Raw genomic sequence first — 13,120 nt, forward strand, 5'->3', positions numbered from 1 at the left:
TTTAATTCTCGTTGATTTTTTGGTGATTGGTGATAAAAAGCATATAATTTATCCATAAATATTTCAAAATGATTTATTTCTTTAATGTTTTTTATCGAATCGTCTAATGCTAAGTGTAAGCGATGAGAGCAATGCCAAATCACAACGTTGGGAAATGTTTGTAGAAGTTTGATTGCAACACCTGATTGGTTTCCTAACATTACACTAGCTCCATCAGAACAAAATGCAACGAAATGATTTTTTAAATAGTTATCAGAAAATCCATACGAATTTAAAGTAGCATGTATACATTCTGCGATGGTATTTTCTAGTTCTACAAGATTATTAAACAAGAAGAACAAGGGACTTGCAAATTTCAGAAAAATTTAACAAAGGGCTCGCGCGAGTCCCTTGTAGCTCATCACTGCGCACATTCAGCTACAGATCTTGTGATTTATTGTTTATCTTACCCCTTTTTAAATTAAATACAGTACCAGTTTAGTAAAATTAGCTGATAATCCGCATTTTTGAAAGAAGACCATATAGAGTACGTGCTCAAGATGGAATATTTTTTGGAATTTCAATCTTAGCCCTCTTCGTAAAATCTTGAGTGCTAAGTAGATTGCTTTTAATACTGTATTTAATAATATTAATAATAAAAGCCATTTTTTTTAGTTGTTAGTAACAAGCGCATCTTTGTGCCAAATGAACAGATATACACACTACACAAATGTGTTTACTTACCTGAACACTAATACGAGTATATTAACAATCAGAAAAGGAAACTTGTTACACGTATTACCATATAGTACAAAAATAAATGTAGCTTCGTTCTATCTGTGATGGTTACAGTTAGGTAGTCTTGATCTCTATAATTTCGATCCTTGGAGCAGGATAGCTTTCTCTAATTAACAAAGTTAGATGACTGTGGTATAAATCTGATAAGATCTTCAAAGTATTATTTTGCACGCTTAGTGAAGGGAGCATGATTTGCGTTATAAGATACATAATTTCTTAATATGAAGCGAACTATTGAATTTAGCAAAGGTTTTCTGCAGGGGCGAATTCTCCATGCTTGCTATGCTTCCTGCGCCAGCTCATTAGTTCAGAAAGAAGTAATATTTATTTGTTAATAAATGCATTCATTTATAAGCATTCCATTCAGGCTTTTATTTTGGTAGACGGGAGACGTCTTAAGCTTGCGCGGCAATAATTGAGCTTTGCGTTGAGTATCGAAGGCCGATGCTTGCTCGTCTAGTCAAAGCTACCTTGGCTTGCTCGGTTGTCGGAGCTTCCAGGTCCGCGCTTCAGCACTGCGATTTCATGCGCGCGCATAGCCATTTCCGCTTCCTCCACGTCATCTCACCCTGTTTGCTTGAACACGGGCCATACGCAGTCAAAGTAGCTCTGCCAGTGAGCTTCAGCCAGCCTTTACAAGTGTGCGTGTTGCTTGGAAAAATTAAGTTACAACCAACTTTTTATGACGATGTTATTGACCACTTCATGAAGAAGAACCGAAGGGTAGAATTTGTATTCAAGTAGCTAAATTGAAAAAGATACAACATTTATTTTACAAATGATATTCTATTTGTATTAGATGTACGTAAATTTCTAAATATATAGTTTTAAATGGTCAGTAATTCATTATTCCGCTAATCAGACTTCAATCACACCTCTCACTCCCTGAATGATAACAAGAGCAATCGTGAATTCAAGACCAGTATTCGCCCCTGGTTTTCTGTTATAATGACAACGTATGCAATATTTTTCACTAGGAATTATTTTTATGTCGATAATATATAGTCAGTTTTGCGCTGAATGAAATAATGACGGAACCCCGCTCGACAGACCTCACATGTGAACTTGCTCAAGCCAATTCAGGCTTCTCCAACACGCCACAGTGACATTAGAATTCACGATCTGTACGTTGGAGACCCCACGAATTTTATCCATTTACTTTACAATCAATGTGTATAAATGTAACACTGTCGGCCTACTGGTGAACAGACAATTAAAGTTAGAATTAAAACAGCGTATTATAATTCTTTTTGTGTTGGCAACCAGCCACGTTTAATAAATCGTTATTTACATTATCAACTGTTCATTGGTTTACTCTTTTCGTAGAGCTTTATGAAATTATCCTTCAAATAAAAATTTTACATTCTTTGCGAAACAACGTATTGCCTAGAATAATCCAAATGCGTCAGGATAATAAAAAAGCTGTTGATTGTGTAAGTTGCACGTGATATCGGTTATTTTTCATCCGTGTTCGAAGTTAGCAGTCTTTTATTTGTTAATCAAATGTAAATTGTGAGCAAGACAAATGCGCTCTTTAATAATTGCTTTATGAAAAGTAAAATGAAAACAAAATTAAACACTAGTTTCGTATTTAATATCGGAACAACCTTTAAATTTCAATTTGTTTTAATATGATTATAAATTTTTTCAACGAACTTTTATTAAAAAGCGCTTATGCTGTTTTGAAGAAATTGCAATTAGAATTATAAAAGGTATTACATGAGATTAGTAAAGTGTATTGAAGAGAATCAGTTAAAAAGTATGCTATCAAACAAACAGAAGTTCTAACTTGCACACGTAAGAAAGAATTGAATAATCCAATGTCTTCGCTTCATTCTCAAAAACACTTTACGTGCACATCTTAAAAATACTCTTCTGTGCTTATTTATTTAAAACCTCTTCAAGTAGCGATGCGTAAGTTACAAACTTCTCCACTAATATTTCCCTGTTCACCGCTTTTCGGTTATTCTTTTAGTCGCATTTTATTAAAGGAGCCGTTCAAGTTCTTTAAACGAAATATCGGTTTCTGCGAAAATGATCCCTCAGTTGCACTGTTGTTTCGATATTAAGAAACTTCCGAAAGGTTTTCCTCTAAAAATATATTATAAAGTTTGGCGAAGGAACACACGCCAGCTGGGCGCGTTATAAATATACTGCTATTGAACAAGATGATTTTATGAAAACCTGCTCCTTCCTACACTGCATTTTCATCGAACATGAGATGCATATATGTAGCCATTCTATCTCTCCGCAGCTCACCTGGATATCTAGTAAAGTGCATTATTGATCCTTCTGTTTATTCACTGCTTCTTTTATCAGTACGCTGGAGAAGATAATGCTTATCGATTTTTATATCTTTGATCTCTTATGTAAATCTTGGTTGAAATCTGGAATATTTTTAAATAATCAGACCTTTCTTTCGAGAGTTCCAATTCATTCTCCCTCTCTCTCTGATAGAGACTGAAGAAACTGAATTATCATTTTAATAAGCACTCCATCAAGGAGATGTGCAATGTACGATACGAAAAATATTTTTTGAAAATATAAAAGCATTTATAGGAGAGGTACTTACCGCTCTGCCTGTAAGAGTAGATGTTCTTGCGGCCTTGTTAGGAATTCTCTGTAATGAACACTGAAAGTAGCCGAATTTTCATTTCTCTCGGTGGATCAGAGTGATGTTGCATATATTCAAGATGCAAATCTAATAACGCTTTACCAGCTACTTTTATGCATAATTACGAACTCAGCTGATGACGAATCACCTCCACCTCATACAGTGATGAAGGTTCCGCAAAAGAGGCAAATCTTTCTGAGAACCTCTTTCCCCAATAAACGTAATAGAATCTGTTTCATTGTCCTTACCATAAGTGAAAAGTGCTGTTATGTTTGAGGAAACGGTACTCAACGTGTGTTGATTTTATTTATCTACGCCAAATATTCGACTGGTGTGTCCTGAAAGATGTCTAGTGAAGAAATATTTGAGTTAATCTCTAGAATACACAGAAAAGAAGTTAAAATGGTAGGACTCGAATTTCCAGTGGATAGCTTTGTTAGTCATTGTCGTTTTTTTTCCTTGAAATAAAACATTTCAACCTCATCTAAAACAATTTTACTATTATGTGTGTATGATGCACATTTCGAGTGCATTAATTATAATGTATTTATCGTTTCGAAGCATTTTTTTTTTTTATGGAATTCTTATTTTCTTGCTATAAAAACAGAGAAATCGGACGGTTTTCGTCGACTTTCCTACTCCCCCAGAAAACAATATTTTAATCTTCTTAGTTTCAGTTGGTCCCGACGCTACTTTTCATAAAGTTAAATCATATTAGCAGCATTTCTGGAAGTGTATTAAAATTCGGCATAATTACCTTCTTGAATATGATGAAGGAAAAAAAAAAGCGATTTTTGTTAGGCTCTTTACACGAATAAACCGGCTATTTGGCCACTTTAATAACACGAACTTACTGTAAGAATTAATTTTATCTGTGAGCGCTGGTTTTCCGCTAATTTGGAGGATAGTAACAGGGAGTGCAAATAACTGTTGCTTCTTTGGTTACAGCCAATTAGAAACCGCGTTCGTTCTCATGTTTCACACTTCGCGGTACGACCCACTCTTAGAGTGGGAGTGAACTCAGTTTTGTGAAAACGGACATCAAAACATGTCCGTTTTCACATATGCGGAACTGCTGGCGATTATCTGATGACAACTTTCAAAGAATTTTGGAGCTTTACCTAATAATACTTTCTCAAAGAATAAGAAAATGCGAGTAGCACTGTGGTCTTTAATGTTTTTGTTAAATTACGCTATATGAAGAACTACCGACAATTGTCGGTAGTTCTTCATATAGCGTTCGGAGAAAAGAGATGAAAAGTCAAGTTCGGAGAAAAGTCATGCAAATCGCTCATTCTGCGTTTACTGGTCATTGCATCTGCTGTTAGAAGAAATACTATGGTAGGGTTGGATAATCATTTATTCCCCCCTACCTTCAAGATCCGTCATATAGCAGTCGGACAAGTATTACACCGGTAGTTAGCTTCAGGGTTCATTTTTATCCAAAAATATCTACTCGGTAAATTCTATGTACAAAATTAAAATAAGTGTCAGCACTGAAGATGTCCTATAATTCTTTAGGCAATTCTTGATAATTCCAGTCTTGATAATCGCAATACACAACAATAATATATACTTTCATACAGTGGCGTAGCTGGAGCTTTTGCCTCCCGGGGCGATCCCTGAGTTTGCCGCCCCTCTCAATACACACCAAAAATACTGCAAAAAGTCAAAATGACGTATAGGGAAATAAATTAAAACACTATGTTTATTTTTAAAGTAAAACTTTAATTCCGACATTCTAAAATGTCATTTTCTTGCTTTTCTGTTAGCAAAATCGTCGATGAATTTGGCGAAGTCTATTTCATAGTGATTTAGGTAATTCTTAATCAATTTTATTTAAAAAAACTCCTCTCCCAACTAGCAACACTTACAGCAATTGTGAGGAAAATTCGCAGCAGTATTACAATATTTGGAACTGAGTTCTCGAGATTGCATCTTAGAATTAACTGCGAAAGGTCAAAGAGGTTCGAAGTGCCGCCCAGAGCGGTCGCCCCCCCCCCCCCAGCTACGCCACTGCTTTCATACAAAAAATGCTTAAGTTAACAAAGGTAATAACATTTTGCTTTGCACTTTAACAATATTTTAACATTATTAATTCACATATTGAACTTGCATTTAGATTGAGATGATTGCGAAACGATGTGCAGGCCACTAGTTTTTGAACCTGAAGTTGGAAAATTGCGAAAGAGTTATAAATAAAAAGGATAATGGCAAGTCAGAAAAGGGCAAAGAAAATCTTGTACTTTGAGGTAAATACCCAAGTTTGTTATTATAAATACAGAGCTAGAAATGACTTTGGATCTTTTTCTTTGATTGTTATAGTGTATTCTACTTGTGCTGGAAGTGAAGATCCGTATTTTTGTTCACGATAAAAGTTCTTCTGAATAGCATACTGGATACAGTCAAGCGCACAATGGTTATTTTGCGCCTGATTGGTTAGTGATTATTTTTCAAACATCAAAAATTCTCCATATTTTGAAAAGTCGTAGAGTGCTGTCCTGCATATTTATAATAAATCAGATCGCTTCATTATTCAAATCCATTACCTTTATCAAGTCCTTTTTCCAAATTTTTGTTTCGAAAACAGATTAATTCGATTTCCTCGTCAGCAACTTTAAATTTCCATACATATCCGATAAATCAACCGAAAGACGTTCCACAGAGACAGAAAGAGAGATCAGTAGCAAGAAAATACGGCGTTGCATTTGATGGATGCTTTTCAGTTCTTGTTAGCTTTTGGCCGACACATCCGAAGTCAGTGATTTTAAATTTCGTGTCAAGCATATGGAGTAGTATTCAACCATTTTTTTAATAAATAAAAAAAAAAATACTAAGGAAGAATTATTTTCGACTTTAGTGTCATTCCGTGCACTAGGTTCCCCCAGAGTTTCCTAGAAACGCACAATCATTTAATTTATACGAGTAGGAAAAAAGGTTCACATTAATGTTCAAATTCCAAAGTGTCTAACTTGTATACTAGCGTTGGTATGTATTGAATATAATAAGTGCAAAGTTTCGTCCTATATATGATTGTACTCTCTTAATCTGCAAATGAAGTGAATCTTAGTTAATATTTATGAAAATCATTTATTAGGAGATCAAGTGTATACCTCTTGAGACGGTTGCTGTGATACTTGCTCCATCGTCCCGCTTCCACGAAATAAACGACAGGTAATCTCTGACGAAAGTAGGCACCTGGCATCGTAGGACGGCTGTGTTACCTCTGACGACAAACTCGTCGTACACTTCAACTTTATACCTCCGCTGTACAACTGGAAATAAAACAAGCATAGTTCACATAGGGTCTAATAAATGTCATCCCTCTGAATATTATCTAATATTCACAGTTTCTGTATTTTAATATTTTGCTAGGTATGAACGCTTGGAAATATATACAGCATTTTAGTAGCCTTGATGGGTTTGATTCATGTAATTTGAAAACCCTGCTATTGATAACAAACATGGAATATTTTCAAGAAACTTCAGTTCTCCAGTCAGCAGGATCATACAGGGGTAGAGGACTTTTCATACAGCAAAAGAAGAACGCATACGCAGTTTATACCTGCCTCATAATAATTCCAATCAGCAAAATGGTGGTATCGCACCGTTTAATGAAAATAATCTCACCTAATCTCACGTGCACACATTCATCCCACAGTCCTTTTATTTTATGTAGCTTGAAAGGTTATTTCGTAAACCTGTAGTACATGTTTGAGACCATCGCCCGGCTTATTGGAGGTCAAAAGTGGCTTGACAAGTTCCGTGGTTGATCTTTAGATCAAACATGAAAGTCAGGGTTCCCAGACTGTGCAAAGATATAAATAACAATTATAAAATTGATAAAAATGGGAAAAGAAATCCTTAGCCCACTTACGGTACAAAATATAATGCAAGTTTACAATAACCTGCGGGATCGAACATTTAAAAAAAAAAAAAAAAAAAAAAAAACATTCACACCTTGGTAGAATAATTTTTATTTTATTTATTTATTTATTTATTTGTTACCTAATCTCGAAACGCTGGTCTGGAGACCAAACACGAAATATTTTCAAGCTGCTCCACTACTCCAATAAGTGAGAGTGTTGAAGCGGGTTGAGTTATCCTGTTAATGTATTTCATGGGAAAGATTATAGTCATGGAACTTTCATTAACTATTACGTTGGGATGTAACAGATTGGGTGTAATTTAAGAGATTATACTCTAGTCCACCGATGATTTCAGTTAGAAAACTGAAATATAATGCGAATAAATTCATCTATTATAATTCGCGTCTCAAATAAAGAACCTATATTGTTGAAAGATAGTTTTTTCCAAAGCCAGCTTATTGATTCTAATTTAAGAGCATGTTTAGTGTTAATTATAAACGCGGTAAAGAAATCAGTTTGGGTTGAGAGTTAACTTATCCGAGAGTACCTTTTTACATACCCGGATTATATTTTAGTTAACCACTTAGAAAGAGGTAGCAACCAACATTTGTCATAAAAGTAATTTTAAATCAATATAATGCGACAACTTTAACCATAATATCCTGATGTGTCCTTAGCAGTCTCACTATGGAGTGTAGGCGATTGATAGCTGGACAGTTCACTATTTTGCAATGAGTTGCCTCAGTTCCTTATTAAATAATGTGATGTATTAACGTATAGAGGAGTAGTGGTACTAACAAGATATGCAGTTATGTAGTGTTTTGTCACGATATATGTTGGTAATGAAGTTTGAAAATGACTACAGAGTGCTTTGTATATTCAGGTGATGAGCATTCCATTGCGTATTTGTAGACAAAGAACAGGCCCTACATATCTGAATGTTTACTTCTGCAGTTCTTCGCAAATTCAAGAAAAGATAGTGACAGACCCGGGAGATCTTTTATCGCTCAATTTTTAAAGACAATCAACTGAGTTTTATTGTCATTTACGTAAAAAAATTATCATTACGTAATTATAAAGCGATATCTACAATATCGCCGTTTTACGTAATTTACTCGGAATAAATAAAGTCCCTAATTTTTGTTGTGCCAACAGTGGTAAATATACAGTGGCTATTCTGCCACACAGACAATGAAAGCTGTACTATTGTAGTCATATGAAATCATGATTATCTGCAACACAGTCATTTATTACATCGAAAAAATATAGTAATGCATTATTCAGGGTAGATTATATTCTCCAGTGTTTGCATTTTCTGGTAGAATAATGTTTAGAAAGGCAAGGACATTTCAGTTAAAGGCTTTACAAGCGTACACTTTTGTTAGTTTTTTTTACAGTATTGAATAAACCCAGGCTTTATTTTTCGCATTTGCTCTATGCTAAGAGACGAGTCATATTTGACACTAATACAACAAGCATTAGTGTCAAATATGAGCACTTTGAAAATGCATGCGTAGGGTCTTACCATCGTTAGGATTTCTCCTAGCTAGTATGCAAAATTTCTCTTCTGCATGCGTTCTGAATTGCAACTCACGTCTCCCATCATGTGTACGTAGCAATGAAATGTCTTGAAAACGAATCCGTACAGATTAGAATGTAATTCCATTGAAACCGACGACAATTTCACATCTCGGACAAACAACGTAACTTCCTTGAGAGAGATGAAACATCATTTCCACTTAAATTGATTTAAAATCTTTCCTTCTGTTTACCATTCTATTTGGTATTCAGTGGGAATTGAAAGTCTCTCCGTCAGTTCTCTATTCCACGAATTCATAAATATAAATAGGGAGAAAATGTACCGTCTACATTTACTAAGGGAATGACAGAGAACGAACGATAAAAAAAAAGCACTCAAGTAGCGTTTTAAGAAGCAACGATATAAAATAACTGAGTTGCACGACTTCCTTGCTAATATCGTAACGATTGGAGGTCTTATGGTGTTTTTCTTCAAGTCCTCTGAAATCTTTTGCACTCTATCATCAAGATTATCTTTCTACGTGATTTTAAAAGCAGAATATTTTATGTGTGAGTGCTTTTTTTTATTTTATGAAAAAAAAGTAACAGTTTGGGCAAGTAAACAAAAACATCTTATTCATGTGTGTTACGACTCCAGTGTCAAAGTGATTTTTTTTTTTCAGAAATGGAAAAACGCAGTTTTAAATAAACCGTGAGTGGTTTTATTACATCTACTTCAACGCATTGCAGTAATAGAATGATTTGAGTATGATTCAGAGTGTTGAAACTGTTCTGAAGAATTTCATTAGCTATAAACATTTTCTTTCCAAGTAAATAAATACTTCCTTAGAAGCCTTTCTCCCTTTATATGCTCATAGGACATCTTGCTATTGACAGTATTATCAACACGCTTCTTGCCTCGGAAAATCAGCTCATTGCATATTTGAAGGGTTTTTCAGCTCCTGTTCTGCACACTAAAACCTTTCGGGGCTTAATTAAACACCGTAATCTATTTGGGGCTTAATTAAACACCGTAATCTATATTGCAGCCTAGGGAAGGTTTCTTAAGGAAGATTTCATTTAGAACATGGGAGGCGAATGAACGCTATTAGATATGTTAGCACTGTAATATGAATTTTTACCGCTCCATGGTTGCAAATATTTTCAAATGGAAACTGTGCCACGAATAGTATTGATCAGCCAAATTTTTTATATTTGTTAATAATTTCAGTCTCTCGATACTAGATGATCTCGTTTTTCATACCTGTCTCCGAGTGTCATCGAATGCATTTTTATAAGACACCCATCAACGAGAGGTTATAAACGTATAGTACATTAGTACCGAGCAGGCTATATATATATATATATATATATATATATGTTAAAAATACCAAGCTATTTTAAACCTGGTTTTACTCCATTTCCCAAGTAAGCAAACAGACAAATAAGTCAAGTTTGCGCCTGCACGTAATGCAAGACCAAGGTAACTCATAGTAAAAAGTAGAATAAGCTCTGATCACTAATCTTAATATTTACCCATAATGCAAAGCACATCTCCAGGAGGAGATGTATGATGCTTTGTATTAAAGGCAAGGGGCCACTACCCAGACCGATTTCGACCTTTATTGAGGTGTCATCAGTGGGAGCCAGGCTTACAAATACCAAGATTTTAGTAATACAGAGCTTATAAGTATTTTACCAGAACAAGTTACCTTAAGGTGCTTTAACCTTATTAAATAAAAATCTCAGGAGGCGAATACTTTCTATATATATATATATATATATATATATATATATATATTTTTTTTTTTTTTTTTTTTTTTTTTTTTTTTTAAGCCTCTTGGTTGTCTTAAAACGGACAATGAATTAATCTTCCACCTCAAGACTTTATCAAACATCTCAGCATGTATTGGTCTTCACACTCACGTCCAACTGCTGAAGAGCAGAAGTGCTGTCCACTGAGCGAACTAAGTCCTCAAAAATTAAAAGATCATCGAAATTAACTTTGATATAAGCATTGAAATTACTTCGTTTAGAATGCTTGTGTTTTCACTTTTGCATCCAGTTTGAAATATACATTGTTGGCCGAGTGGTTAGCGTAACTGCTCTCCAGCTAAAAGGCTGCAGGTTCGAATCCCACTGTGGGCATGATTGTTTGCGATTTTCCGTGAAAATACTAGTGGTGGTGGGCAGAAGTTAGTGTAGTTGAGTAGGTGTCCTCCCTCGATGAGCCTTTGGATTCCCTGGAGGTGTCGCATAATAATATACAAATTTTATTTATCTAAATTTCAGCTTGCAACAATTGCTTGTCAAATTATGTGAAACATTTATAGGTTTGCTGTACTTCTGTTTTACATACGTGTTATCTATTATCACAAATTATATTTTACTGCAGATAAAACGTATACTTAAGAGCATTAGATTATAAAATTAACATTCAATCTCTAGTCAGTTTGTAACTAGGATTAAGAGTATATTGTTTCACTAGTGGATGAGCTTTAAAATTCTAATTTAAATTAGCATTAGATTCTGTGATTCTCTTATGTAAGAAAACACTTCTATAATAAAAACAATAATCACTTCAATTAGCATTTCGTTACTTGGTGAATTATTATGCGCTTTTGAAAATTTTCTTCTCCTTCATGGTGTTATGAAAGATTCGATTTCGTAACATTTCAGCTCGCACACAAATGTTGGAAAACTAATTATACAGGAGTTGGAAAAGCGTGACACGTTTCCGTAATTGGCAATGTTTATTATTATGATAAATCTTCAACTTGAAAACAGAAATGTATCGATAATTAGAAACACGCGGAGAAGCAATGCTATAAATCATGGACGATATTGGGTTGTATTGAATTTTCAAAGAAATCTGATGCTCTTGAATAATTCAGGTTCTGTTTATTGGGAATTACACAAAGTATGACTCGACTTTGTTTTCTCTGCCACAGATGTAGTCTTGAATTTTTATACTCTGCTGCAAGTTTACCTGCCATCATAAATTATTTTATTGTTGCCAGACTTTTTAATTTGCAGTGATGAAAGGTTGTTTATGATTTATGAGGGCATCTGTTGAAATTCATTAACATCAACATAGATTGGGAAAATTCTAGAACACACTACAGAAATAAAATCCAACTGCTGCACCATACAAAAAGACAAATGCTATTTTTATAGTATTTTATGTTTTAGAAAACATAAATTGACTGATCAACACTGATCCTCGCAAGTCGAAACAAGTTGCGAAGAAGTACTCAACTCAGTACTCATTAAGATTCAAGGAAGTTAACTAGGGAATGTGATGAAAGATGAAAAGTGCGACGTTCGAAATGAAGAGATTACCTTTTAGGTGAAGCAAGTTGTGACGAAATCGAAATGCTATGTTTTACGTAGGACACAGAAAAGTTTAGGAGGATACTAGTTGTACCCATGATCATAGTAGCGGACACTCCACAGACTGGAATATGAGTATCTTGACATTGCGCAAGCTCATACAGTAGTTGTTTTGTTGCCATTCCAGCTTATGATGCAAGAATGGAAGTAGATCTTGCAGAAAGGCATGCGATTCTGATTTCATGCAATGAGTGAGAAATGCGTGCAATCAGATTTAGAAATCTTGCGACGATATTTACTTGTCTGAATTTTATCCTTCAAAAATAATCCTGTCTTATGTTTTTCGTGCTCTGTCAGTTATAAATGTTTTCTTACATTATCAATTAACTATAATTACAGCTGAATAGGCAGCTTTATACAGTTTTTGAACAACGTTTGATGAGAACTTTAGTTCTCCAAAAAAAAATATTTACTAATTGAGTTTTGTCATGAAAATTTATCAATTTTGTCTATATTGAGGCGACATTTTAGCTTGTTATATTTCCTGCTTGGCTTTTATATTTCCTTGCAAATAGATGATTACAATAGCTTATTCTATCCATGTCCTCGTCAGTTATGTTTCTTTCTGTTATTCTTTTGCATGTTCTCTTAAAATAAATCGCGGAAAGCGTCAACGTTGTTGGTACAAATAAAACCTGCGGCGAAAACTGAATTACAAGAAAGGTTGAAGTCTTTCCAGCATCTTGTACAAAAGTGAAATAACACTTTCACAATTTGGTAACCACTGATTAGTACATTAATTGAAGACGATGAGCGTTCAAACTCCGTGCATTGGGGCCCATGTCCATTAGTTTTAACGACGAAATCCTACATATCAAAACCTCTGCACACATTCTGGCCCTTTCTGTGTTTTCATCTGCGGATATCATTTCTTTCCTATTCACGATTTTATTATGCAACTAGATGCCAATCAAAAGTGCCTTAAAAATTCTGTCCGATTTTGTTTTTC

The 13,120-nt window shown here is 34.6% G+C and overlaps 1 protein-coding gene and 1 long non-coding RNA gene across 9 annotated transcripts in view; one reads left to right on the forward strand and one right to left on the reverse strand.

Moving 5' to 3' along the window:
- LOC150094609 (uncharacterized) overlaps positions 1-13,120 on the forward strand; it is a 944,400-nt gene that overhangs the window by 400,770 nt on the left and 530,510 nt on the right. For 2 of the 6 annotated variants that reach the window (XR_016550178.1, XR_016550179.1), the window contains exon 2: positions 5,514-5,643. The exons of the other annotated variants lie outside the window; for them this stretch is intronic. This is a non-coding gene — a long non-coding RNA (uncharacterized LOC150094609). The remainder of the gene's footprint in view (positions 1-5,513; positions 5,644-13,120) is intronic. 6 annotated transcript variants of the gene reach the window in all.
- Positions 1-13,120, reverse strand: part of LOC150094610 (cell adhesion molecule Dscam1-like) — a 223,380-nt gene that overhangs the window by 124,697 nt on the left and 85,563 nt on the right. For all 3 annotated transcript variants that reach the window (XR_016550175.1, XR_016550176.1, XM_090411561.1), the window contains exon 3: positions 6,505-6,666. Coding sequence is in view for 1 of the 3 variants with exons in the window: in XM_090411561.1 (XP_090267687.1) it covers positions 6,505-6,666 (162 nt within the window). In the remaining 2 variants the exon portion in view is untranslated. The remainder of the gene's footprint in view (positions 1-6,504; positions 6,667-13,120) is intronic.

Source organism: Typopeltis vanoorti, chromosome 21, assembly GCF_054136105.1.
Source record: "Typopeltis vanoorti isolate ZY-2024b chromosome 21, IOZ_Tvanoo_1.0, whole genome shotgun sequence".
Classification (NCBI taxonomy): domain Eukaryota; kingdom Metazoa; phylum Arthropoda; class Arachnida; order Uropygi; family Thelyphonidae; genus Typopeltis; species Typopeltis vanoorti.